Source organism: Chamaea fasciata, unplaced genomic scaffold (genome assembly GCF_029207755.1).
Source record: "Chamaea fasciata isolate MVZ Bird 193981 ecotype frontalis unplaced genomic scaffold, bChaFas1.0.hap1 SCAF_7, whole genome shotgun sequence".
Classification (NCBI taxonomy): Eukaryota; Metazoa; Chordata; class Aves; order Passeriformes; family Sylviidae; genus Chamaea; species Chamaea fasciata.
In genome coordinates, this window is record NW_027094092.1 from 27,578,410 (window position 1) to 27,605,947 (window position 27,538).

Consider the following 27,538-nt stretch of genomic DNA (forward strand, 5'->3'; position numbering starts at 1 on the left):
AGGTTTTGGTAGCAACATTTTCTTCCCCAACTTGAGAGCAATTAAAAACAAAAAAAAAATGAAGGCCCTTTCAAACCAGGAGAATTATTACTGTCTCAGTATATTAAGTTCATTGTAAATAAATTCAGTACAATGACATTTTTTTTGTTAAAGTACAAGTATATGTTCTTAATTAAAAAGATCCAAAAGCCCAAAACATAAATATAAATGTGCTCATTTCAATCATACAATGTACTGCATGCAGGATTTCAGGGAGCCTCTGAATAGTTTCTCTTTAATTGGATACATTTTCATTTTAATTGCTAAACTTCATGACCCAATAGGAACTTACATTGGGCCTCTCACCTTTTAATTTACCTAGTTTAATACGTGCATGCTAACTATGGGTGCAGGCACTGCAATGCACATTTCATGGGGTAATCCTGTTTTACTCTGCTTAAATAAAAATTCCTCTGTTATTTCCCTAGAAGGAACCAGCCCTTATCCTATCCTTCATGTTCAACACAGTTTTGCTTTAAAAGTGATGTCACTGAAGAGCACGGCTATCTCTACCTTCATCTCAGTGACTAGCCCACAAATGTGCCTAACTTACAAATACCTAAATAAGTGACCTGTCATACTCAATTAAATTTGAGCTTGTTCTTCACCTATTCATATTTTTTGACCAAAACTAAATATTTTGCAAGTCAAATTGTGCCCTGATTTGCTTCTTAGAAATCCATTCCTTAAAACACTGCCTTGAATAGTCCAGGTACAAGCCCAGTACTTCCCTAAGGGTTTCATATGCATGTAGGTGAGAGCAGGAACTCGTTCTACAACCCCAGTATGAACAGAGATGTGAACACCATGTGCAACAAATGCGAACACAGCTCCTTCCCCAGAGCTGTGCCAGACTAACAAGAGATGAGCACTGAGAGTTCAGCCAAAAATGGGGAAAAAAAAAGGTATTTTCAAATTGAGACAGGAATGACTTTTCTAAAAAAAAAAACCCTAGGGTAGTGAAGGGGTGGAAAACAAGTCCCACAAGGGCTTTTTCTTTTGTGAATGCTTCTTTTCTTTTGCAGTATTACAGGTCCTCATTTTCCATCTATTTTTGTTCAGTGGCAGAAGAGTGAGTACAGAAGTGTCAGCAGCCAGACAGCACAGCTGGTCAAGGAGGGGAAAGGACTGATGCGCAGAAAGGGGGTCAAGCCTTTGCACTTCACTGCCTGCTCAGTTTCTAGAAATGCCAATCTGGAGATGAGAAAAGAATAGGAAATCATCGAAAAGGGGACACTCACCTTTCTGCTACTTTGGACATCTTTAAACAATGTCTCTCTATCTGCATGTTCAGAAAAGTTATCTGAGGAGAGAGATGACAAGGACATTAACAATCTATGAGTTCTGCAGCATGCATTGACAATCCTAACACACTATTGATTTCTCTTTCCAAACAGCTTGAAAGTAACTCAGAAGGAAATGGGACCCTTCCCTAGGTATCAGAAGCTTATTAACTGCTTCCAATAGGAGGCTCCATTGCCAAAGGTAAAGCCCTAGGGGAAACTTCAGAAGACATAATTGAAAGTAGAAAAGACACATATTTGGGGCCAAGTTTCCTAGACTATTCAGGGTACAATATGATCTCCTTTTTACAAACACACTCTGCTCTCCCATTTCTCTTACTGACCAGCATCACAAGACCAGTAACATTTAACAGCACACTTTCATTCTGCTATGAATCAGTTCTTCAGCCTATGATAAAAAAAGCTCAAGAAATGTAGCATCCAGGTTTAGTTCAGAAGACCACCCAAAAACTGGTTGCCTAAGAAACTTGTTTAAGGCTGCCTTTAGTAAAATGCTGATCTAGTGATTCCTGTTTGTCTTTCAGTGAGGGCTGCTTGTTGCAGCAAAGTAATTCTGAGGGAGAGCTCTTTGTGCCAGGGCAAGGATGTGTGAGTTGGCTGGTCATTCCTTGGCATGATTGTCCAAATAACTTCTTCCTAGTTTCCTAAAAGCTCTGACTGTACAGCCTAACAGTCAGGCACTGAACGATGCCTTTCCTCACCACTCATCCCCAGACTGTGCCCAGATACACTGGCCTTTGGCACTGCCCACTTTTCAAACATCCTCAGTGAACTGGAATTATTGTCTTATTGTCTGGTCCATAGACAATAACCATAGATTCCAAGGTCAGGGTTAATCATAATACATATCACCATACAACTGCACTGCTCAGTGAATACTTACTAATACTTTACATAAGTGAGGATCAAGGACAGGTGAAACATACAATAGGTTTTGCTGATATGTCTTTAACTTTCTATGCTTTTTTCCTGGTAGCAGTTCTCAGAAGAGTTGCCATACAGGCACCTACTTACCTGCTTCCGGAAATCCTCTTTTGTTGTTTTGCGCACCGGCTGGGAGGGCAGGTGTACAGGGCTTTGGGGCTGAGACTCCTCTGTAACCCCATACACTGACTGGGAGGAACCAAGGAACAAACAGAAAGGATTTTTCGCAGTGAGGAACTGTGCAGTATGCAAAGCAGCAAGGTAATAAGCGAGCAATTTCCTACTGTTTATACCCACACAGGTCAATAATCATTCAGCCTGAAGCAAAATTTACAGATCAGACTGTGCTTGCTGATGCCTGCACTTGGAAGGCCTGTAGGCATGCTAAGAGGAGGGTTTGTCTTAAATGTTAAAATGTAGCTGATAATTTTTAGGAGCTCTGAAGGCTGTGTGCATTAGCACTTGCAGGATAAACACTGGGAGCTGTCACTGGGGTCAATCAAATGGTGAAAGTAAATACTAGAACCTAATTCTATGCTGCTGTCTTTCACTTGATTCAATTTCTTGATGTAAAACTACATACTGAAGAAAGTGCTTAACCAGGTCAAGTCAATGGGTCAAGTTCATGTGAGCCTCTCTAAACAAAAACCTGCAGACTGACTTGTAGCCATTCATTTTCAGAAGAGACACCTGCACTGAAAGTAATATAATTTGCCCTTTTATTTAGTGCTTTTACTTTTCAGTAAAACTTCTAATAGACATGTGAATAGGTCTGCTGCAGTTTAACTACTTATGGAAGCTCAGGAAGCTCTGTCCAAAAACATAACAAGTGATGAGACAAGGAGAAACAGCCTGAAGCTGTGCCAAGACAGATTTAGATTGGACATTAGGAAAAATTTCTTCTCTGAAATGGTTATCAAGCACTGGAACAAGGCTGTCCAGGGAAGTGTTGAGTCACCATCCTTGCAATATTTAAAAGACAGGAACATGGTTTAGTGAAGGGCTTGGTTAGGCTAAGGTTTTGAGTCACTGATCTTAATGGTTTTCTTCAATCAAATTGATTCTATGAGTGCACATACACAGAAGAGCTCAAACGTGCTGGAAGTCAAAGACACCCAAGTTGCTAACAATCCAGCCTTTGAAATGATTAAGGCAGGTAAACATCTCATTATCTGTGCCCAGGTAATTTCTTAAAAAGGGATCTAGGTATTTTTCCCCATTCCTTTTAATTTTATGGGAATGCAGAGCCAACAGACACTTAGCGACATTAGCAACACAGAGGTCCCTAATGCCCTTCTCAACTCTATCCATCATCCAGTCAGTGCAACTTTGTTGGTAATATGGAAATAATAAATTCACCAAAGAGAACAAAACAGACTCAGACTATCAAAACACTTTTGTTTGTCCCTCTTGGGTAAGTCTCATATACAGTAGGTGTCAAGTATAATTTACATTAAAAGAAAACCAAAACAGTGAACCAAACCAACCCCAAACAAGCAAAACCAAACCCAGGAACTCAAACTGACCTTTTTCACTTTTTGTGGGTTTTTCATACGGCGACACTTTCTGATGTCCATTTCTGTGGTGTTGACACAGCCTGGCTGAAAAGAGATGGTAATCGTGTTATTCTTCTGTTAAGAATCAGCATCCTAGCTTACCTTTATAAAATATACTACTGAATCTCGTCCAAAACTCTTTCTTGAGATTTGTGTACCATTAATTACTCTTGCTAAACAATAGACTGCATATACCCAAGGATGCCACGTCAGCATTCAATCCACTTACTCCTAACTTTGGCACCAAAAGGCAACAGCTAACAGGGGGGAGCTTTTGCTAGGAAGTCTGAGACAAACTGAGTAAGATGGTTTTCTGTCATAGGCCCAGTAAATGATTTTCCAAAGTTCATATTTTTTCACATATTTCCAAATCAATAGCTTGATAGGTACACAAGCCCAGAATGTCTCAAATGATCTCGTAGACACTTAGTGCATTTTAAACTGTGAGGAAAAACCATGTGGTGACTGTAAAGGCAATGTCTTTGCGCATAAAACATTTACTAGTAATAAAACTTTTCCTGTCAAATCCTGGAAAGTCTCATCATTCAAAATAATTTTACCACAGGCCTGTGCACATCCCAGAATGCTCTTTCCTGGCTGTCCAAAATCTTTCTTTCTGTTTTATCCTTTTTCCTGTCGATTCTGAAAACAAAAGTGTAAGTAAGTAAGTATGAGTCAATGTACAAGTCATGCTTTCTTCTTTAATACAGTTCCTAGCTGCGGTTTTTAACCCCAAGACAAAAAAATTCAGAAATCAACATTTTTTGTACAGCGATGTCACACTCACACTTGCAAGGGCACACACACCATGAACAAAATAACACTGATGTTTACTCTGACATGGGTCAAAAGAGATTTTCCTATTAATGTGGAAAAATTTAACAGCTGTTTTTCATCTGGTGAGGAAAACTACTCTGGGTACCCTGTTCCCACACTCTGATTTGATAGGCTGGGAAAGTTTGTAGTTTTGTCTGTGTCAGGAGACCCACCAGGACCTCTTTGCTCCAGGTGAGGCTCCTGGCTGGTGCTGAACTGAGATCTCCATCAGGAGACCCCATTGCACCCCAATGCCCCAGCAGTACCACTGGCATGAATACAGATTGCAAAGGAGCATCTATCCCAGACATTCCCAGCAGCAACAGCATAGGCAGCACTAGTGGTCACTCCTCCTTAGAGCTTTCAACCCAAAGACTGGCTCTGCCTGTGTGCCCCCATGCTGGCAGAGCAACAGGTGACAGCACAGGTGACCAAAGCTGAGCTATGGTCTGCAAACCAGCACCCACCCCAGAGAGACATGACTGGGCTGGCACAACAAGAACTCAGTAATTCCAGCCCTGATGCAGCCAGTGAACCAACTCGCTCAAAGCACACAGCCCAAAGGCCACTGGAGGTAGTTCAAAGCAATTCTTGGCAGCAGTGAGCAAGTGACATCCGGCACCTCACCCAGTTTTACACATGAGGTCAAAGTCAGCACCACCTTTCAGGATTTACATGACCTGCACAGGGACAGGAGGAGGCATGTGGAAGGAAGAACAGTCTCCATGCCTCCACTTTCAGAGCAGGACTGAATAAAGCTCAGTGTCCCTGTGCTGGATTCCCACATTGCTGCCAGCAGGAAAATCAAAGCAGTGAGGAAAAAAACCCCACACCAGCTGTGATTTCTGATCACCAGGTTCACTCCCATCTGTTTTTGGTTTTGAGGGGCAGTGACCCTTGGCTAAGTCTGTGCTAGAAATGTACCAAGAGGATAGGAATCAGGGGATTAAAACCGAAGTTTCTGAACACTCCTTCCCAGAAAAAGACCACAGTTTGGCATCACTAGCTGATTTCCCCCTTGCAAGGCTGAGCTGAGGAACAAGCTCTGGCACAAGCTCTGTCCCCACACAGAGCCGGAGCAGCTGCTGTACTGTGCTGAGGACACCCAGTTCAAAACTACTTTTCTGAGTGAGTTCTTCACACCTGGCCAAAGGGGAAGGAGAAGCCTATTCTAATCTTACACCGCACCGCACAAACAAATTGGAGGAACTTATTGGAGGCTTCATGAATTCTCTTCACCGACACTTCGTGCTCAACCCAGATTGTCAGCTCCTATTCCCAAACTTACTGATAACTCAGTATTTCACATTTTAAACTATGAAGACCCAAAGCAGCTAGAGGCTTTATGGCTGCAGTTTTTGAAGCAATGTGGGTATAGCAATGGGAATCCTGTGTGCAAACAAAAATGTGGAAAACAAAACAAAACTTGGTAAGCAGGAAGAATGTTTTCAGGTATTTTTTCTTTCCCCCCCTTCTCTTTTGTAGTTAATATAAACTTTTAGTTAACTGAGAATTACAGCATGAATTCCATCCCTGCCTTTCTGGAAACCTGAAGACTGAACCATTGCATGAACTGTGAACCAAGAAGCTGAAACTAGCCAGCAAAAAAAGTTGATAGTGGCCAGTGCATGCTTATGCTTCAAAGAAAACAGAATGGAGAAAAGATTAATAACTAACAATGAACACAATGAGTCTGATATTTACATTCCTTTCTTAGGTGATAATTATATGTTTTAGACAGAATGCAGACTTTTGTTTTGACTTACACTTTTTTTTTTTTCATCTTGGCAATAGCCTTTAAGTAACTGAAAGTACAATTGCTATCCTAAGTTTTAATTTTCTCTTCCAAACGGAACACTGCTATTCTGGTTGGAAAAAAATCCCTTAATTAACTTGCAATATAAAAGATAACTACCATATATTTAAATGGTTCATAATTGCAATGGTATTAAGCAAAGAATTCATAAGAATTCATCAAAATTCCAAAGGGTTAATCAAAGATAGAGACATATACCTCAAGCCACACCTCCGAGAAATTATATTCCTTAACTTTTTAGCATCTAATGCTGAAAGTGCAAATTCCTTCCTATGGTTCCATTTCAGTACTGGTGTTCTCACGTGCCATCTTCACCAATCTTTCCATTTTATAAGTGACAATGACATGCGCAAAACGGACACTCAGAGTTTTAGGTATTTGTTTGTAGACAATAGTACACAAGCCCTGGACCATATCCATTTACCACCAGTAACGAAAACACACTCAAAACATTAAGAGACTTCATACTGCTTTCACAAGGGATGATGAGAAGAAATACCTGTTGTAAACACCACCCTTACAACCACATGGAAGCAACAGCATTTTTAGACACAGAAATACTCTGCAAGCATAGAGTAACACAGACAGATGACAAAATTCTGTTCTTTCCATTTATACAAAACAAAAATACCACACAAATGTAAAAGCACAATGGGCTTGTGAATTACCCAAGGTCCCATGGTGAATACAGGATTAGGAGCTCTGGACCAGCATTTCCATGTACAGATAATTAAACCCATCTTTGAGTTTCTGGCACAGGCCTTCAGAATTGGCTCTCTACTGTTTCTAGTCTGCCAGTGATTAAAATTCACCATCACCTTCTGAGCTTAGTCACAGTAAAGATTTTGACAAAGAAGTTTTATCTGCTCAGAATCCCCTTCCCTTCACAGCTCTAAACACTGGCGCAGTTCAGTGCTCCAGGATTACTCACTTCACTTGGGCCTCGGCTTGCATGAAGATGAATTCCCACTTTCTTGCAAATGCTCTCTGAAGCCTTGCTAGGTTTTCCTGTCATAAGATGAAAATAGTAAGAACAACTAATTTCTGTAATTACAACAATTGCTTGGGAGTACATTTAGCAGGGTTGATATTTATTCTTTTTTTTTTTTTTTTAACTGAGAAACTAAAGACATGGAAGTCAGTGTTGGTTTCAGGTGAACTATACTGCAGGCAAAGCAAGGCTGTAACACATCTTTTCGGGCTGCAACTCAAAGGGCCCTGCCAGGGATAAGTAATGGAGTGTGATGAAGACAGCTTGAGCTCTAGTATGAAAAAAAAATATGGACTTGTTCCCAAAAGATAACACTGAGAAGCTTTGTGAAGCTGATGACTTTCATTTCTGATAGCAGATGGCTGCCAGCTGCACGTTTCCCTCTCATCCTCACTTTCCCTTCCTCTCTGCACTGTTCTCTTCTCTTCTCTTCATGCTTTTGTGAAGGTGCAAAGCCTGAGCGTCCCCTGCTTTGCTCAGTCCTGGTCACTGCTGAGAGCATTATGCAGCTGCACCATACTGAAGGCTGGGGATTGCCAGGATGATTCACAAAAGGAAATAGCTTGTTTGTCTGAACAATGCACACAGTTACTGCAAAGAATGGCTCCAGATGCAGTTTTGCTCTACATCTGAAGTAAAAGCCCTGGTCCAGACCCATTACAGAGAGTGTAGAGATCTGAACATTTGGATGTGGGTGTGGCTTCAACACAGCTCGAGGTTGAACTCAGAACAAGGCGGGAATTTCAGGCTTAAATGGCAGCTTGAAGTTACATATCCATACCCTCCCCAAGAAAGGAGGCCTACGAGACAATTAACAGGACGCCCTTCTCCGTTACAGCTGGTTTAACTGTTTCAAATTTACACTGAAAACAAACACTTGTAGTTCTACTCTTGTTCTCCTTATATGTATCACCTTTATTTCAATACACTTTTTTCAGGCACATGCATTTCAATGCAAGAAGAAATCTTCCTATTATTTACTATAAACTCTTGTATAACGCAAGGCATAAAGCTTGGCCCTGGTACCACCAAGTCCATGTAACAGTTTCAGTCTGTACACATGGAGGAAAACAGTTAAACAAATGATTTACAGCTGTACTGAACCGTGATGATTTCCTCAGCTGTGGCTACAAAGAAAAACAAGTTGTAATTATCTGTAACACAAATTTTTGCGGATAATTTTTTCATTATTTTTATTTTGTTTTAAATTATGTTCACATGTGCCCTCTGGAGTAAATATGCTGAAGCCAATGAAACATCACCAACCGAAGCTATATTTGAATTGTGCTTATGTTTGACCAATTATAAAAAGCCTGAAGGCAACTATACAAGCTTAATTGTATCATCAAGACCCCTGCTCTAATCAGTATAAATGTGGGCTGGGGGACTGTCTGTAAATGCTGAAAGCAGAGTCTAAAAATGAAATGTCCCCTGAGATGCTTTGTAGAGAGTCTCTCTTGAAGCTCCTGGACACTGCTGATACCTAAGGAGTAACATTCTCATGCTGCATCTCCAAAAATGTGAGAAGGGCTTCTTCTCACTCCTGCAAGCCTCTTTCTCTCACTTGTGCTGAGCTTACATCCCTCGCTGGATCTGCTTCAGCTCCCATTATGCTTAGGAAGAGTTGGTGCCATTCTTATCTGAATGTCTCTAATTAAGAGAACAAAGTTTGAATGCAGAAGTAACCTCTAATTGTGCAATGCAATATTCACAAGAAAAATGAGAGACTGCCAAGATCTAATTATTTACCATCACTGGAGCATTCCTACTCTCAGTAGGCAACAATGTGCAGAAGTACTTAGCCACAGCCTCACTGCATGTGTGTGGGAGTATGTGCGCTGCTGAACAGCCTTTTGTTGCTTTATGATACATCTTTGGAGTACTTACAGTTAATTGGTTGGATGTGAGCAATTTTAATGGTTTTAATAATGAAATCAACAATATGCAGAAGAGAAAACGCAGCAAAAGGACATGTAAGTGCATGCAGGCTGTTAAACTCCTTCCTTTGTGCCTGTTAGAGATTAGAACTCTTGGGGAGTCGGAATGCATTTCCAGGGAGGACTAGATAAGTCGCAATTTTTGCATGCTCTGCACTGAGAGGACCAAACGGCATGAACATATATTTCTATGTGCACAAATATTCCAAAATGTAGAAGGTAAGGAAGAAGGAAAAACTTCAATCTTGGAAAAAACCCAAAAAATCCCACTCTAAAACATATGCAAATATATGCAACATAAATATTTTCATTGTAACAAACATGACCACATAAGTCCACTAGAGCCAACTTTGTAAACTTTGTAAATAAACCCTCCAATGAAAAACTCCATGTATAAAATTCTGCTATTACACTGTTGAGCAAGTAAACAGAAGAAAGTCAATATGATAGAAAAGTTTAGCTGCTCAGAGCGACACTACACCAACACTACACTGCTGGTATTCAAAGAAATACACAGCCCTGCCCCTCCTGCCTCCATCTTCCCACTCCTCTCCACCCTACAGTCCGACACCAAAGTTTGGGATATTTTCATTGATAGTAACTCCATATCAGAAAGCACACTCTAAATAAAGTTCAGGGGTATTTTTCATATGGCATATTGAAAATGTACCAAGTCTAATATCTGAGAACTTTTGTAACTAGATGTGTTATCGACAATTTAATTGCCCAGTGGCACACCTGAAAATCTATCATTTTCAGGTGAAATCTGCTATATAAACCAGGATTTCCTAACTGAAAACAGGACACCAAGCTAAACTTCTGTGAAATTTGCTCCAGTCTTGAAGGGCTCATTATACAGCAGATGCTTTAATGTGGGACACAGCAAAGTCAGGGACATTCATCAGTCTTGTTCCTGATGTTGTCTTCAAATCAACCTTCATACACTTCTGACAACTAAGAAAAGGGAAAAGGCTGACCCCAAAGCACAAAATGGCAGCATTCAGTTGGCAAGCAAAGCTATCCCTGCACCCCCCCAGCTTTAAACTCTAGCAGCAGTGTACCTACGGCTTCATAATCCGCCAGCTCCAGCCTAGCTTTGTTCTGCATGGTCCGTTTGCAAAGATAGATGGCTAAAGAGAGAAACAGAATGGAAAACAATTACAGACACAGTATTAGTACTAGATCTTAAAAAAAAAAAAAAAAAAAAAAAAAAAAAAAAGGGAAAAAAAAAACAAAACAAAACAAAAAGGAAAAAAAGTAGTCCATAGACGGTTTGTTTTAATCAGAAAGCAACATGAGTCAAGGAATGAGAGGGCTGGACACTCAGCTGACACTGTTTACGACTAATCTCAGAGACCCTAAACATCTGGGACATCTCATTTAAAAGTGCTGAGAGCAGATGCCAGGACCTAACAAGATATCCAAGAAAGGCACAATTGCTTCTGGGATCTGGTAAAAGATACAGCATTAGCAACCTGTTCCCCTAAGCAGTTTGGGAATATGCATGCCAAAGTGACCATCCCTGCATTTCTTTTCTGCTGAGAAAAAATAAAAATAAACCAGGATATTGAAGTGAAAACAGAAATATGGGCGAGATCTTAAAGGCATGATCTGAGCATCTTTTAATATGCTCCATTCTCTTATTCTTACATATTTTAAACAGTTAAGAGAAGCCTTGATACATTTTGCTGTAGGCAGACGCTGCTGAAACTGATGTGGTTTGGGATTCTGAGGGTCAAGATGAGCCCAGTGCACACCACCAAACCAGTCCCAGGCTGCCTTCTGGGAAAGCCCCACCTGGATCTGCTAAGCTCACCCCCTTTCCATTAGAGGCTGAAACACAAGGTCCACAGCACACTCTGGGTACACAGTCAGGTCTGAACTCAATAGAGGCCCAGTGCTACTCATGCAATTCTATTTTATGCTGTTCCTGTAATTTTAACATTCAAATAATGAGCCAGTATTACGCACTGTAACCAGAGCTGACCAGTTAATTTATATTTACAAATCTCAAGGGCAGTTTCCTCCATAAGGCCCCTACAACACCAAATGAAGTGAGTCAGTTGTCTCACAGTGTTTTTTCATGCAAGGCAGTGACCTGTCATTAGCAAGTTAGTTCCTCTCCTGTAAGTGGACACATGCAAATTAAAAAAAAAAGAAGTATGAATTGCTGCTGGGATTTCTGTTTTATTTGGGTCTACTGCTAGTTTGGGATTAACTCCTGGGAAGACTCCATCTGTACAGGCCTCTGATACGCAAAGTCTGATTATAAGCATATGTCAGAGGTATCTGGGACAGATGAAAATCTCTCACTAGAGGGCTCAAAGCTAATGCAGTTGAAGCTTGTCCAGCTGTGGGTCAGCTCATAGAGGGCGTTCTTTTGGGGTGTAGTGCTTCACTCAATGCCATTGCAGCACAGTAATCTGCCTGCCAAAACCAATTGTTTATCTGATACTGGAGGAAAAAAACACAACCTCTCTCTTCACATTATTTTTCTGGTACTTACAGAATACACATTAGGCACAATTCACACAGTGATATAGGGTGACTATAAAATCTGGGCATTTTTTTTGCAAATACAAAACAACATCGTGTTTTCTCCTATGGAGTTCCCTCACTGGGACACATATGTAAGTCTGTGCTAGCTCCTCTGCAGATGAGCTATCACATGACACACACCATTGCAGGCTATTTCTCCACCCCAGCAAATGATTTCCAGGATCCATAATGATGAGTAATTATTGCATGGGCAGGAAAAAAACTCCAACTGATTATTCAGGGAGGAGTTCTAAACCAATCTTAGGTTATGAGATAAAAGACTACCAGAAGCTCCTGTTTTATGACTGCACACATGGATACGCTTCCTCTTCCAAAGCCACACCAGGATGCAACAATTAATTTAATCATTTAACTGTGAAAGAAGTGCAGTTCTGGAAGAGACAGCAATATTGCATGCAGACAGCTATAGATAACAACACTGACATATTTTCTTTTTGTATTATCCCTGTCTGCAGGCACTCACATGTTTAAAACACCATGTTGCACTTTATTAGCTCATAAACCATGCTCAGTCTTCTCTTTTATCATATCATCTGGTAATCTCAAAAAAATGGGAAAATAAGTGTGATATCATGTATCAGAGGACTTTTAACTATGGGTTGCTGTTGGTTATGTACTGGTTTACTGATCAGTCAGATAACTGCCCAGATGAAGTAAATTTTATTGATCCACATAACAGATTCAGCAACAGATCAGAGGACAGTTTCCCACAAACGCAATATTTGTATTATTCAAGGTTCCCAAGAACCAGTATTCTGCTTGCCACAAATCCTGCTGAAATGAACAGGGCTATGGGAGAACGGAGGCAATGGAAGGCAAAATCCTGGCCCCACTGAGCTGAATGGTAACAGCTCCAGGAGCTTGAGATACCCCAGGGCTTCAATTTGTGCATTTGAGATGGGCACATATCTGCCTCTGATGCTGCTGCATGATTTGAAACTCTGCACATGAAGGATGTAGATGGCCAGCAGTAATTATTTTAAGGACAACTGTTTGCATCACAAACTAACTTTCTATAATGAAACAATCATACTCTCACCATAATCTGTGTTTTCTGGTTCCCAGCAGTTTGAAGGCCAAAAGTACGGTGCCTAAGAGAAAACATCGACATTTTTGTAATTTAGGAGATGAAAACCGATTCAGACGCAGAAAAACCTTACAAGCACAAAAAGAAGAATCACAAAATCTACCACCCAGATTTCAGTAACACTGAAAACACTGCTACAGATTTCAGTAAAAGTGAGGATGCTGCAAGAACCTTTAATATTCCTTGCTGCAGCTAAATAGAGATGCTGCAATGCAAGCACCTCTTGAGGAGGATGTCCAGTGTCCTGATGAAATTTCAGACACTGTTGCCAGCTCATCTGAATGTGGACCTCTTATCCACTATCCCCAGAACCTCCTTTTTCCCCAGGAATTAACAGGCAACCTGAATATTTTTTATTTTTTCAAGTGCATGAGAAACCTTGTGGTCTTATCTATATGCTACATACCCCGTGCTTTTTTGGAGCAGCTACCAATGTGGTTGGCAGACTACAGAACAGTTTCCTTTTTTGCTGTAACAGATGGCAGAGGTCAAAGCTCAGCTGTTTAGAGTCATTCCGAAAGCAGAAGTCCTGCTAAACTTAGTGCTTTTGTTTTCTATCCAGGTCTGCATATTGCAGTTGCTACAATTAATTACAAGCTATTACTATATGTGACTGTATTTCAGTTTTAACATAAATGAAAAATAACATACTGGTGATCACACGAACTGATGCTTTACTGATTACACATTGCTTTACTGATGCAATGCTACAGATGGGCATAGGACATTAACACAGACTATTTCTTCCACCAAAGTACAGTGAGAACACATAGATGATTCAAACAATACAGGGTTCAGTGCTCCTCACTGATATGTATCTTATGAATTTCACAAGATAAAGAGCTACTGTTAAAGGAGGGACTGATGTTGAGTTAAAAAGTAGCAAGAAGAGAGTAATGGAAAGGAAGCATGATTTTATCAGGTTATTCTTGCAGAAAACAGTTAAGGAGGCGTGTTGGGGGAAATGAAAACAAGCAAAGAATATGCAAAGATGTAAGAAAAGGTAAGGGAAAGAAAAGTCAATAAGCAATCAGTTTGATGATGTGGTTTACATAGGCTTAAAACAATGAAAAATTAAGTTATATCGAAATGTAGCTCCTGAAAACTGCACAGGACAAGTTCTTAAAGGGCCATTCTTTTCAAAGAGAAAACTACAGCTAAATGGACAACCAGTATTAGCCCTGCTTCTGTTGTGTCTTACATGATGTGAGGATCAGGACTTTCAGAAAAGAAAGGGAATTGTAATGAAAAATCTGGGTCTGAATGATGCCTTGCAACCAGAAGGAAGGGCGAGATAAGACGACATCTGTGATCTCCCGGGTTTCTTTTCTCACCATGGCATTGGTCACATATGATAACACAGTATCACATTAGCAGTGAGCATGAGCAGCTGCAACATCAGATGCAAAGAGCAGAACTGGCTTTACAAATAAAAGCTAAAAAAAGAGTAAAAAATGTAAAGGAGGAACAGGAGGGTGAACAGAAGAGAGGTGACAGGAAAGATAAGAGAGCTGGCTGGGATCATGTAACTGAAAAACACAAATTCAGCCAGCAGGATGAGGCAGTAGGACTCCAAGTTTGGACTTACTGCTTCTTCTAAAGTTAAACAGTCAGTTCAGAAGGAGCTGTTGCAGCACAAGCACCCAGTTATCTAGCGAGTTGACAGTGGCAGATTTTGGACAGGGCATGGAACTCAAGCACAGGGTGCTTTAAAAATTCAGCACATCTGGAGGCACAGGAACACTGAGGGATAGAGATGTCCCAGTTTAGGTGATTACCAAAGTTACACATCCTTTGTAAAAGAGCCAAAGCCGTAAGCTTGCCCTCTCCCACACCAATCTGTAAGCAAGAGACAGTAAAAATTTGAATTTGAATTTTCTGCTGTGCCAAAGCTTAAATGTCCAGCTCCTAAATGCCTTGGTCAGGGGCATTTTGCACAGGAGAATGGCTTCTTAATTCTGTATCAGAGTTAGGACCTGAAAGCCATTTTCTTTCTCCTGGTTTAGCTCAAATCTGAGTAAAACAGCTGTGAATTCAGGTATCAAAAATAGTCACAAGACAAAGCCATTCATTTATGTAAAAAACTGTAAGTCACAAGGTAGATGAGAGTGATTTGGGATTCTAAAGCAAAAATTTTTAAAGGGACTTCACAATTTCCTAGGGCCTCTGGGAAGATAGCTTCAATCCCTGGCTTCATAGACCTAATGGCTGCTTAGGTATAAAGAGTGGGTGATTTCAGCAGTATTACTGCAGGGACAGAAGAAGGGCCCACAAGGGAGTCAGGGTGCTCACCAACCTGAAAACGATAGAACGTGCCGTCATCTTTCAGGGTAAGGACATGGTCTGAGATGGGAAAGACATAACCCTGCGCAGCAATAAGACTTCCCAAGTGTATTGCTTCCCCTGTGAAAGAGAAAAAACAGCAGGGATGCGTCAACAAGACATGCACCACACATTTCTCTGCTTTCAATTGCAGCTCTGGTGATGAGTCATGTGAAATTTGGTGACCACATGCCTCTCTGTACCCACACCACATTCCTACTACTTCCAACCAAACTCTGCAAAGCAGGAGTGCAGAAATCAGCCTTACAACACAGATGAAACACTGCTCAAATGTTTAACCCGTTAGTTTTTTGTTTACAAAATACACACAGCAGTTCAGCTCTAGAGCATGAAATTCATTTCAAAGTACATTATCCACCACAAGTGACAGCTGACAAGGAGAATGTTCCATCAGTGAACCTCGCTCTCTTCTACCAAATCCAACAAGCACCTGCAACACCAGTTCATTAGCAGGATATTTATTAATAAAGACACATCCTCACACTGTAGCATTGCCCTTTGTTAGAGAAAACGTTGCAAAGGGGAGTTACATATCCTAGTGCTGTCCAGATAACCTTCCTCAATGCAGAGGCACATCTGTGCAGATTTTGAAGCAATGCCAACTGTCAAAAGCTGCATCATCTTTCACAGAGCTGAAAAATCATCTGCTCGTGCATGTCCAGATAGATAATAAAGCTGTTGTCTGCAGCTGAAATTCAGATTTGGGATCTGACAGGACTCATGAGAAGGGATGTGTGTATAGGAATGCCCTGCTGGGCAATTCAACACTGCCTCTATCTCTGTTTTCACATGGTGACAGTAAGGCAGCTTATCAACTGGTAGATGAGATTCTGGATTTTTTTCCTTTCCTGAAAAAGAAAAGAAACTTATGAACCTGCAGATCTTTTCTTCCCCTTTTTTCAATAGGTTTTCACTTGCCTAAATGATTTTGGTTTCTCTGAAGAGTGAACTATTTGGACTGTGCCCATGCACTGATCAGCCTTTATGGCTGATTATCCGTTTATCAATCTGCTGATTTATTTCCTCTTTCTGATAAATTAAAAACCATTACCAGATTCTATGACCCCGGCCAAGAACGATTCTATGACCCTGGCCAAGAATGACACAGACATCGTGTCCTGTCAGCTTTAGCTACCTTTCTACACACCATGAAAACCTGACACTGCATTTGCCCATTTAGCCACACACATCCACCAACTTCTTTTTGAAGTCTAGGAACAAAACCTAAAATCAATCAGTCCTCTGTAGGTAGCCGTTTTGCAGACAGGCTAAAATTCCTGCAATGGTATTTCAGTGTGTTGCAGCATAAGGCATTAGGCTTAATTAAGATGTTGACTCTTAACTCTTTTCCTCCTCCTTCCCTCCAATGCTTAAATCAACCATTTACTGGCATTTTAGACTGCAGCAATATAGTATTTACTGTCTAATGGCACACACAGTACAGATGGAGCACCTATTTCTCCCCAGCTGTGGTCACCTTACCTGCATCTTCAATGCTGAGGTTCTTCATAAGCCACTGCACAATATCAGAACCTTAACAAACAGATGAACAAAAATTTAAGAAAGCATTAGACACCGAGACCACGGGGTTTGTGTGCCCTAGAGAGAGAAAACATTGAGATAGATACAATAGAACTTTATCCCATTTTGCTCTTTATTTCCACTGAGGTTTCAGAATGTTTTTCCTTCTTGTGCCACACTGCAGCTACATGGTTACTGACAGGTACTAAGTCCCATGGAGCTTTCTGTGCAATAGGAGACTTGATATACCTGAAGTCAGATATTAGTCTAATGGTTCCCTGTCACTGCTCTCTCCCATTTTCTTCTCTCTTACCTCAGCATACAGAGTTAAGTTTCTGCAAGAACTGGTTAGCAAGGAGACAAAGAAGCATTTACTGGCACCTCCCACCTGTAATGTGTAGATGTATAGAACTGAAACATCAGTCAAAAACAGACAGGAAGGCCTTGCTTATGTCAAAGTCAAGCAATGTCTTAGAGAAGGAGGTGGTATTCAGAGTGCCTGTAACCACAGCCCCTCTGAGCAGTCACCTGGTGGTGATCACACAAACTGAATGGTGGCTGGGAAGGATGAGCCTTTAAGATCCATCAGGAAGTTCATTAGATTTCCAGGGCCCTTCAAGTATAATGAAAGTAGTGGCTATCTTACAAAGAACATCACATTCTCTAGGATTGAACCTCTGCATGTATACAACCTCTGTGACTTGCATAGAGATCACAGAAGTGGAAAACTTGTCACTGTTCAGTAGAAAGGCTGGTTACCAAAACACATCGTGACAGGGCAGCAAAATTTAGTTAAATCACATACTCAGAAAGTTAAGCTCAAAATTAAACACGATGGTGTGTACAAGTCAGCTAACTGGAGCTCTCCAAAGTCAAAGGCAAACAGCAAAGACACTTGGATGCAATATGGCAAGTCCTTACTAAGTCACAACAGCACTCATCACAACCTAACAATGGTATGTCTGGATGCAGATGTACCACCAAGCCCTTCTCAGCATACAGTCAGTTTCCAGAGAAATATTTGCATTCACATACAGTAGGCTAATAGCCCCAGTAACACTTCACAGAATCACTGACTGGCTTGGGCAAGAAGGCACCTAAATATATCCAGTTTCAACTCCCCTGCCATGGGCAGGGATGCCACCCACTAGACCAGGCTGCTCAAAGCCTTGTCCAGTCTGGTTCCGGCTTACGAAACAAATCCCAGAGGATCTCTTTGTGTAGAGCACTTCTGAGCTCAGACATGGATGGGACTTCAAGGAGCAGCATAACCACGATGGTTGTTCCAGAAGAACATTTTGCTTTCCAGCAGGCCCAAAGCATTCCCATGCCCTCAGCAAACCTCAAATATAATGAAGGCCAGGAGTCACGATGTGCCACAGAGAGAGAGAGACAACAAGCACTGTTAGTGCTGCAGATCCCTGTAATTATCTGCAGGTCTGACTCTCCCATACAGGTGAAATTCCCATTAGAAACGTAAGCTCTACCCCTCACAGAAGGGGACAGCAGCTCCCACTCTCCTGACAGTGGAAGTTGACCCAGAACACTACAAAGACCCTCAGTGAACCCTCTTCAGTCAGGTTTCAGCAGCAGGCAGCAATATGGACCTGACCTACCTCATCCCCCACCCAAGGCAGGTGAGACAGACCTGTCCCTGCAGGGAATCAGCAGGGCTCCTGAAGATCAGGGAAGCATCTGATTTCACTTAAATACCAGGCAAACAGATGTGATCAACGAGCAGCAGCTGGGCATTGTCTCAACCTGCCTTGAAGGTATCAGTAAACCAGATACTAAAGGACCAATCTCACAATCTTGTGCTCTCAGCAGTATGGTCATTCTCCACACCTCCCAACTTCACCTAGGAGCATTTTCAGTTGCCATTATGTCCCCTTATTTAGAAAGTTATTCCAGATTTTTTTTTTTTGATAGATTGAACTCTTCCTGTAACTTTGCAATCTAAGTTTGTAAATGTGCAGTTTATCTGCATTTTATAACTGTATTATCATTGAAGCAAAACAAAGATTCTTCTTCCTTGATAGTTTTCTCCTGAGTATTTCTATAGAGGGCTGACACTTTGTCTCCCTGCCTCCATCTCATTAAACAACCCAACTCTTCCTATGTCCTTTTAAGGTGGTCTCTTCCTATATTTTACCATTCAGCAACTTCTCAAATTTAAATCTTTGCACTGAGTTCACCAAAACTGCACTCGGTACCTTGCAGAACAGCAAACCAATGCCTCTGGCAATGGTGCCAGCACTTTCTTTTCTCTACTGAAACTACCTTGCCAGATGCATCATGAAGTCATGTCATTTTTTGAACAATAAATTTATTCAGAAAAACATGTTCGAGGGGTGCAAAATTATCTGCTAAATGAGAAGGCATCTAGAGAACACCATTAGCTGAATAACATATGGGGAACATGTTCAGAGCCATACTGTTTTGACAAGTTTGTTACTATATACTCTATTTTATAAACAAGGGTGTTCCCTTTTACCTTTTACAAAAAAATACTATTTTGAAGACAGAGCACAACATTTATGGTTAGAAAGCTACTTCAAGAAGAGTCAAACTGCAGTGCTTCTGTACTGTTAGAAACAAAACCTCACAAAATGCTCTCTTGGTTCAAGTGAAACCAGAATCTTTCTCGGTTTTTCAGTTCATCCCCCAAACAAAAAAATCCACTGTTCCTCCTGACTTTGGTAACAGGCTTGCAATGATCTCTTAGGCATTGTATTCCCAAGTGATGTGAGAGCTGATACCTTACAATCATCGATAGTATTGCATCGCTTTGCTCACAGGAAGTGAAGTGCTTTCTGCATGACCCCTTTCCAGATGTACAGGAACACTTAGTTCCTGAGTTAGTCCAAAGTCCCACTCCATTTTTACACAGAATGATCATGTCTCCAGCTCTAGGACACTTCTGAGGAAGCTATTCAATTTCCATCAGACAACAACGAAAAATTCAAGTAATGCTGAAAGCTGGTTCCCCAGTCTTTCTCACCCCACATAAGAAAGGTTTAAATGGGCAGGAAAGGTTTAAAGGGTAAGTAAACTGAAGGCACTGACTCAGCCAGAACTCCTGTGATTAGCCACTCCAGAATATAAGCAGCACTTGAGATCAGGAATTTTAATTTGTCTCTGTTAAAAACATGAAGTCATTCCTGAATGCTGCCAAGAGCCTGGAAGATGTTATAGCTGTTCTCCAGTTGTCCTGAGGCAGACAGATTATCTTTCTGCTGAGCTTGCTGAACCATTATTTATCACCTGCCAAGACTGATTACTCACCCTTAGGACAATGACAAGTCCTTCCTTCCTCTGTTAATTACTGTCATCGTTAATAGCCATGTCACTAATTAATATTCAATCATAATGAAAACTCTTTACTGTCATCTCCCATAACACCTTCAATTTTTAGGGTTACCCTTACACATTGACTCAGCATTTGCTTGTGGCTGTTTCTATCACTGCCACCTATTTTTGCCCACCTTAGAAATATTACTTATGCCCTTCTTCAAATGAGGAAATTTAGATTTATCCTCCTAAGACACAGGGAAGATTTGAGTGATTCCTTTACAACACTGTCATCTGCCAGACCAAAACACAGATACCTCTAGCTGTAAGTTTTCCAGAAAACATCATCTTCACCTCTCCTTTAGATTAAGCCTGGTGGATGATCCTTACATAACTCACCTTCCCCAAAAGGTATTTTCTCACATTTCACAAGCTCTTTCAGAGGACACCCAAGGAAAACCCTTGACTCTGACATGTTTCTATTGTACACTAACAGGGCATTTGAAACCTTCTGAAAACAAATAGTTGGGCATGTTTTCACAATAGGAAGTGTTACCAAATCCAGGTAGAGGAATAGCTTCCATCTTCTCTGTACTCCTCTCTATACATCCACATTTCCTCTAAGTCAGAATGATCAGTTCAAGAATAGCCATCATCCTCTGAACACCTATTTCCTCCTCATCTATAATGAAACATATTTTTTTGCCTTCGGCTCTTCTTTGAAGCTGAAGTTGCTTAACGCCACAGAATAGCCGTATTTCTACATGCAAACATATTCCCAATGACCATTTATCCAGCTATGTGTTTAGAGACAGACCAGCAGTTTCACATTTACTGCTATTTTCTACATTTTCTCTTCAGCCTCAGTGACCCCTTAATAGCAGCTAGTGTTTCCTGCTGGCCATTGCCTGTCAAGCTGACAAATGAGGAGTAAGACATTGAAAGATAAATTTAAAAAATTCACAAGGTGTGAAGCCATTGGCAAGATGCAGCTGGTGAGGTGAGTCACCACCCCTGTATTTGATACCTTATCTACTGAACCTATGTTGTCCTACCTCTTCCAGAAAATGAAGAAAGAAAGATTTGTCCATCTTTCACATGCTGAAATGACAAAGGCAGACAGGACAATGCACCATCCCCTCCAGCTGTTTCTAAAGATCTGCTGCCTGGAGTGGAGTTTGTACCTCTGGTTCTGAGCAAAGGAACCAGGACCACTGAGGTCTGCTTGTCATCCAATGGACTAAACGTGTCCTTGACAAGGCCTACACCTGTCCACACATACGTATATGTATACAAATAAAAAAAATACAGGAGTATTTCTGAAACCTCAGCAAATGTGTACATCTTTATTTTTCTTTTTAGGCCTGAAAAGACAACTGCTTTTTTTTGCTGTGTCCCAAGATGACAGAGCTGACAAGCAGTGATGAGGGGAGCTCCACAGGGATTTGACACAAGACAGCTCGAGTAGCACCAGTGACCAAGGACTAAAGTTTGTTCTGTCTCATGGGACTTGTTAAGCTGAGCCCTGACCACTGGATGCCATCAGCTGACAGGGTGGGATTTCCTGGATATCAGATCATTCGCAGCCTCACAATGCACTGACAGATAGCATCGCTGAAGCTAGTGAGGTCTTAAAAACATTTAAAAATACCACCTGATCATAACATGAGAGAATGTGTTGTACATACCTGTTTAGAATACAGAAGATCACTTGGTTATTTCCTGTCTTTTTTTTCAGTGTTACTGTAACTCTAATATTCTCTGAACATATTTTTATGCTTTAAAAAATATGTTAAGTACTTTTTCATGGCAGGGGGAGTTTTTTGGTCTGGTTGAGATAGGGTTTTTTTGTTCTGTTGTTCTTTCTCCATGAAGAATGTGAATTGTTCAGCTTCTTCCTAGACCTTATCTACACACTCCATGGACAAACAAGCCACATGCCTGCCCTGTGATGTCAATCACCTCCAAACTCACAGTCTAGACAGTCTTTTGCTGAAAGGGCAAAAATATGTCCCCTTTCCTGTCACTTTGTTCTTGAAAAGAGATGAACCCATTTTAGCACCAAATTTTCCAAACAATTTGCTCCTGAACTCAGAGCAATCTTTAAATATTTCTGTAAGAAAAGCAAGAGAAAAGAAAAATCACAAAGCAGTGGAAATGACATAAAAATACATGCACAGGTGTACAAGCAGACACTCAAGCTGCTTTTTCACTGCCAATCATGGCAATCACACTATTAAATGAAAATAATGTCTTGGGTCCTTCCCCAACCAGTTCTGAGTCCTCGGTAAATCTAGGAAAAAATGGTTAATTATCCTCACTTTTACCACCGGGCTTGCAAAAATAAACAAATTAACATTCCCCATGATAAAAGGCAAAATGATTTCATACAAAAATTCTCAAGGCCTTCAGCACTCTGTGCTATAATTTTTCTTACACAGAGCCCCCCACTGACACCCACAGTACTTTCAGCTAAGTTGGGAGTACAGACTACCGCTCACAATAGGGATTTAACACAAAGCAACAATTTTTATGGGTGGGAAAAAAAAAAGAGGAACATCTAGGTCTCTCTCTAGTATTCTGTTACAAATATTGAGAAAGTGCTTTATAAAATTTACCTACAATGAGTACATAAATAAATACCAACGCAAACTAAAAAATATCTCAGCAGTTGACTCAGAAAATGTGGTAATTGCAGCTCTCCTTCATCAGCATGTGGTAATTGCACCACTCAGTGTCAGCAAGGAGCATCATCAAAGCTACAACAGCTCAGAGCTTCTAGCAATAGCAGTTGATGTTATACTCATTTTAAATCTTGTTTGTGAATTATTAACAACCATTAGCAGCAGGAGTGTTACCCCTTTTTTAACAAAGCAGTCAAAGTTTCTAAGGAGTCTTTTTTGTTCATTGTAAACCTGAGAACTCGAATTTACAATTTACTTTTCTTGTAATAAAAAAATTGACAACATAGTACTCTATGTGAAGTAAAAATGAGGCTTGGTGGGAAGGTGGAATACAAAATTTGAAATATGGAGATTTAGAATTGCAAAATCCACATTCCTGTGTACTTCCAACCCTGTTAATACCTCCTTCCTTTGATCTGCTATTCAGAGGGACTTTTGCTTTCTCATCATGTTGGTCAGGCTACCAAAGTACACACTCCCTCTACAATGCAGACTTGTAGAGGGAGATTTTTCACTAGGCAGGAATCAATAAATGACATGATGGTGCAGAGCTCTGTGTGGGCTAATTTACCCAGGTAACAAAGATAAATGAGATCTTAAGATCTCAGAGATACCACAGCCAGGCTTCTTTCCTTACAAGGTTGCCCATCTAAAAATAGCTTAGGTAACTTTCCAAGGCATGAAAGAAAGTAGCAGCAGACATGCCTGAAGACATTGCAATACCCACCCATCACCAACACCTGGAAGCAGGCAGCCATGCCGAGGAGCAGAAGGATGCCACTCACTGAGAGCCCTGGATTTAAAATGATTGCTCTACAGTGGTGTCAGTAAAGCTGAGTTAGCAAAGCTCTTAATGGATGCAGAGTTAATCCCAGTTAAAGAGGTCTGCCAGGGCAGCTTAAACCAGGTCCTCAACTGGGAAAAAAGCGATACCAGCAAAAGGTCTTTTTCCAGTTGATCTGCCCAGCTCATAAAGGGTTTGGTGTTACATCAGTGTTGTTCTCACTGCTGTGTCACATCATCCCAGCCCTCACACCTGACACTCAGCACCTTTGACCCTCTCTGGCCTTTGCTCACACCAAGAGATGCCAAGTTGTGGCCTTACCACAGGGCAGCCACACTGTTTTACTCGTGCTAAACACCCCTCACCTGACTTGGAATACTTGAGCTGCCATCATGTCTGTGCTACCTAAAGACAGGCCTGGCATCAACAAGCACACTGGGAAAACCAAATGCACAAACCCTCCAGAACCCAGGATATACCAAAACTCCAGCGCAATTCCCACTGCTGTTGCTTCACTTGGCCCAAATCTGGCCTAAATTTGAGATATACTGTGTGACCTGTGCCCAGATCTTATTCTCTCTTCAAAGACAACTCATATCAAATTGCTGTTACTACAAGTACGAGAGGACATTGCAAAACAAAAAGAATTAGCAGTTCCACACTTTGTGTCATTCAAATCCATACCTCCTATAACACCCACAGAAGATGAGCACATTGCCTCGAGAGCCCTTACAGAGGTGTACAAGAGGCAGGAAAGTGGTACCTTGCACTCCCAGCCGCAGTAGCAACAGCATTTTATAGGAGCATCTCAAATTACCACCTTTTACAAATTGCTAAGAACTGCGGATGTGTTGAGATGCACCTGTACACCTACAATTGATCATAAATTTCCAGCTGCTTTTCCGGGTGCTCTGCCTTTGCATTACTCAGACTACTGAAGTGGCTCATACAGCTTAGCAATTTGGCTCTCTGCCATATAGTAGTGTTTAGGCGCTGTTCCTCACATTGCCAAAATGATTTGGCAACAAAACAGCAAAGGAAACAACTCTGAGCACTGCTGGAATTGAGGCTTTTGAAGATCCCTGTGTCAGATCTTGTTAGGGATGAAACATTTTTACTTCTATTCAATTCATGTGCACAGCCTTTAAATCAAAGGCAATGTTTCTGTCATTTCAATCATATATTTGGATTTTTAATAGCTAATTTCCTTCTCCAGGAAAAAAGAAAATTGGTAAAATGTAGAAGGTGACTGGTGTATTTCAGCATGCGACTATCAGGTCACTTCACACCACGTTCTCATTCACAAACTGAATTTCAAAGGCTGTTACATCGAGGTCCTCCTTTCCCTCACCAGTATTGTAACAGTTTCCCTGTACAGGTGTAAATGTCACCGAGTGGTGCAAGACAGCAAAGTGCTCTGAAAGCTGCAGCATTTTAATGATTTTGGCACAGTATTTATTTACTAAGAGTAAATTGTAGTACTCACCTATGCTGGATTCCTATGAAATTCTGCAGTAATTCTGTTTGCAAAAGTGAAATTTTAAGTCTCCTACAGAGACCTCGCCACAACAGATCTCTCCCAGGATCACACACTTCTGTCTTATCTGCAGCAACGTGATCATCTGTGATCTCTTTAGGAGAGAAGGATAGTAGCTACCTTCACCAAATTCTCTAAGAAAGCAACTTCCTCCTGACACATTGCTACTTGTTTCCCCCTCATGTTCTTCAGGAAAGGTTGAGAACCACACACAGTGTTTCCAGTTATGCGCTAACAGTCACATTACCTGGAAAATAAAACGACCCAATGTCTGTAACTCTCTTCCCTCCAGGAGTTCATTGTTCTTAAAATAAAATAATCAATATTGTACAGCTTCCCCACCCCTTTTTTCTGCTAGGTCTTTCAATCACATATAATGCTGGCTGTTCTGGAGTGCAGTTGGCCTCACTGGAGCTCTCTTCTGCTGCAGAAGTCAATCAAGGACGATTCTCCAGCAGGATTAAGGTAGCACATGTAATTTCTTTTAGTCAAGGGTAAAGCCAAATGAATTACAACTCTACAGCAATTGCTGACAACTTACTTAGTGCCATGCAAAACAAATACAAACAGCATTGGCGCTAACACTAGAGGCCTTACTTTAAACAGGGCTCCTTAAGCCATGTGTTAAAGGGACTTCTACCGGCAAGGAGCAGTTGATTTTCCTGGCAACAGCTCGTTCCTGCATTTCAAATTTGGGCAGAGATATGTAACAGTAGGAATTTTAAACATGCAGAAGAATTTAATGATGACACTGAAACAACCAACAAGCAAAAATCTGTTAGCCACAATTACCAAGTTCAAAAGAGGTAAATTATTTTTTTTCTTATATTTGATTGATTTCACAAGGATTTGCATAATACAAGCAGTAAACACAAGGATCATAATTTCTTAAATACCTGTATTTTAAAATTACATTTCCTGTCTGGTAGACCCTTCAAGTTTATTTTACCAAATAACCTCTGAAAGTAAGAAGCATTTTGAAAAGCTGAAACCTGCACTGAACTACTACCATTCAGTTTAAATAACTAAATCTAATATCAAAACACCATGTATCTTATCTCTCTATGAATTTTACAAAGCATTTTTGTTTTCATTCTAAGACAGAGAAAATCTAGTAAATATTTTCCTTCTTTTTTTTTTCCCCTGCCAGAATTTGAAGACCAACATTTTATTTAACTCCTTTCGATGTAAGTATGGGTTTGGAGTTGGAAAAGTTGACAGGCTGCTCCAAAGCAGCAATGATTTCCGATAGCAATAGGTTCTGAAAGCAGAATGGGCACAGCTGTGTATTTGGTTGTTACCCAAACACACAGCACAGCCTTCGTAAAACCATTCACCGTGTAGTGGGGAACAGCCTTGATCAGATCTTTTGTTTTAGAGAGTTTTGTGGTGCAACACTCGCCGGCAGTGGGACAAACCTGACAATGCTGCTGCTTTCCTACCACCATCCAACAGTGGCCTGGTCTGAGACCCAGCAGCTGCACTCACTTCTTTCTGAAAACCTCACGAGGGTCAGGGTAAATGTTTTACTGCCCCCAAAGACTCTTGACAAACCCAGTCTGGTTTGGCTCTCTAGAAATATATTCTGGGCACAACAGCCACTCTGTGTTCTGTGAATTCAGCCACGACCTGGTGAGTGTGGCAGGAAAAACCTTGGACCTTACAGTGTTTCTCAGCAGTTTGCCTGGGCAGATTTGCACAGAACAGCCTTGTAGTTCAGCAAAACACACGCATGCTGCATTTAGTTTCCAAAGAGTAAAGCTCACAATCCTTTCTATGTAAAGCAAAAACTTTTTCTTAGGCCAGGAACGCTGTGTTCTGTAAGGTCTTAGTAAGTATTTTCAGTCATCGGAAGTTCTGGGAGAGAACTCTTAAAATACTTTCAGAGAGTAGTTGCACGAGTGACTGTAGAAAACAGAACAACGTAAATATTCTAGCAAAAAAAAAAAAAAAAACAAACCAACAACAACAACAAAAAACCCAAACTCACAAACTTCCCGTAAACATTAAAAGGGAAAACAAAGCAGAAGCAAACACATCTCCCCGGTGTCCCCGCAAGACTCGAGCGCCCGCCCCGCGGCCGGCCCAGGTTTGAGCTGCAATGCCGCAGGGCCGCGCCAGGGGGCGCTGCGCGAGCACGGACGGCTCCGGCCGCGCGCCCGAGCCCCACGGCCACAGCGGGGAGCGCGCCAGGGGCGGCGACGGACGGCGAGGCTGGGCTGCGGGCGTGAGCACAGCCGCTGGAAACGTGCCCGAGAAAGTTCCGGGCCCCGGCCACACAGCCCCGACCGCACACCTGCATTTTGTGACAAATCAGCCCTTAATACAAGGAAAACAAACCTTTCCTGG

At 41.2% G+C, this 27,538-nt stretch overlaps 1 protein-coding gene across 1 annotated transcript in view; it reads right to left on the bottom strand.

Annotated features, from left to right (window-relative positions):
- RGS6 (regulator of G protein signaling 6) overlaps window positions 1–27,538 on the bottom strand; it is a 265,768-nt gene that overhangs the window by 57,289 nt on the left and 180,941 nt on the right. The window contains exons 4-12 of the mRNA XM_066188182.1: window positions 16,855–16,905; window positions 15,326–15,432; window positions 12,982–13,033; window positions 10,449–10,513; window positions 7,387–7,463; window positions 4,384–4,465; window positions 3,794–3,868; window positions 2,358–2,456; window positions 1,281–1,342 (exon numbers count right to left, since the gene is read on the bottom strand). Of these exons, the coding sequence (XP_066044279.1) occupies window positions 1,281–1,342; window positions 2,358–2,456; window positions 3,794–3,868; window positions 4,384–4,465; window positions 7,387–7,463; window positions 10,449–10,513; window positions 12,982–13,033; window positions 15,326–15,432; window positions 16,855–16,905 (670 nt within the window). The remainder of the gene's footprint in view (window positions 1–1,280; window positions 1,343–2,357; window positions 2,457–3,793; window positions 3,869–4,383; window positions 4,466–7,386; window positions 7,464–10,448; window positions 10,514–12,981; window positions 13,034–15,325; window positions 15,433–16,854; window positions 16,906–27,538) is intronic.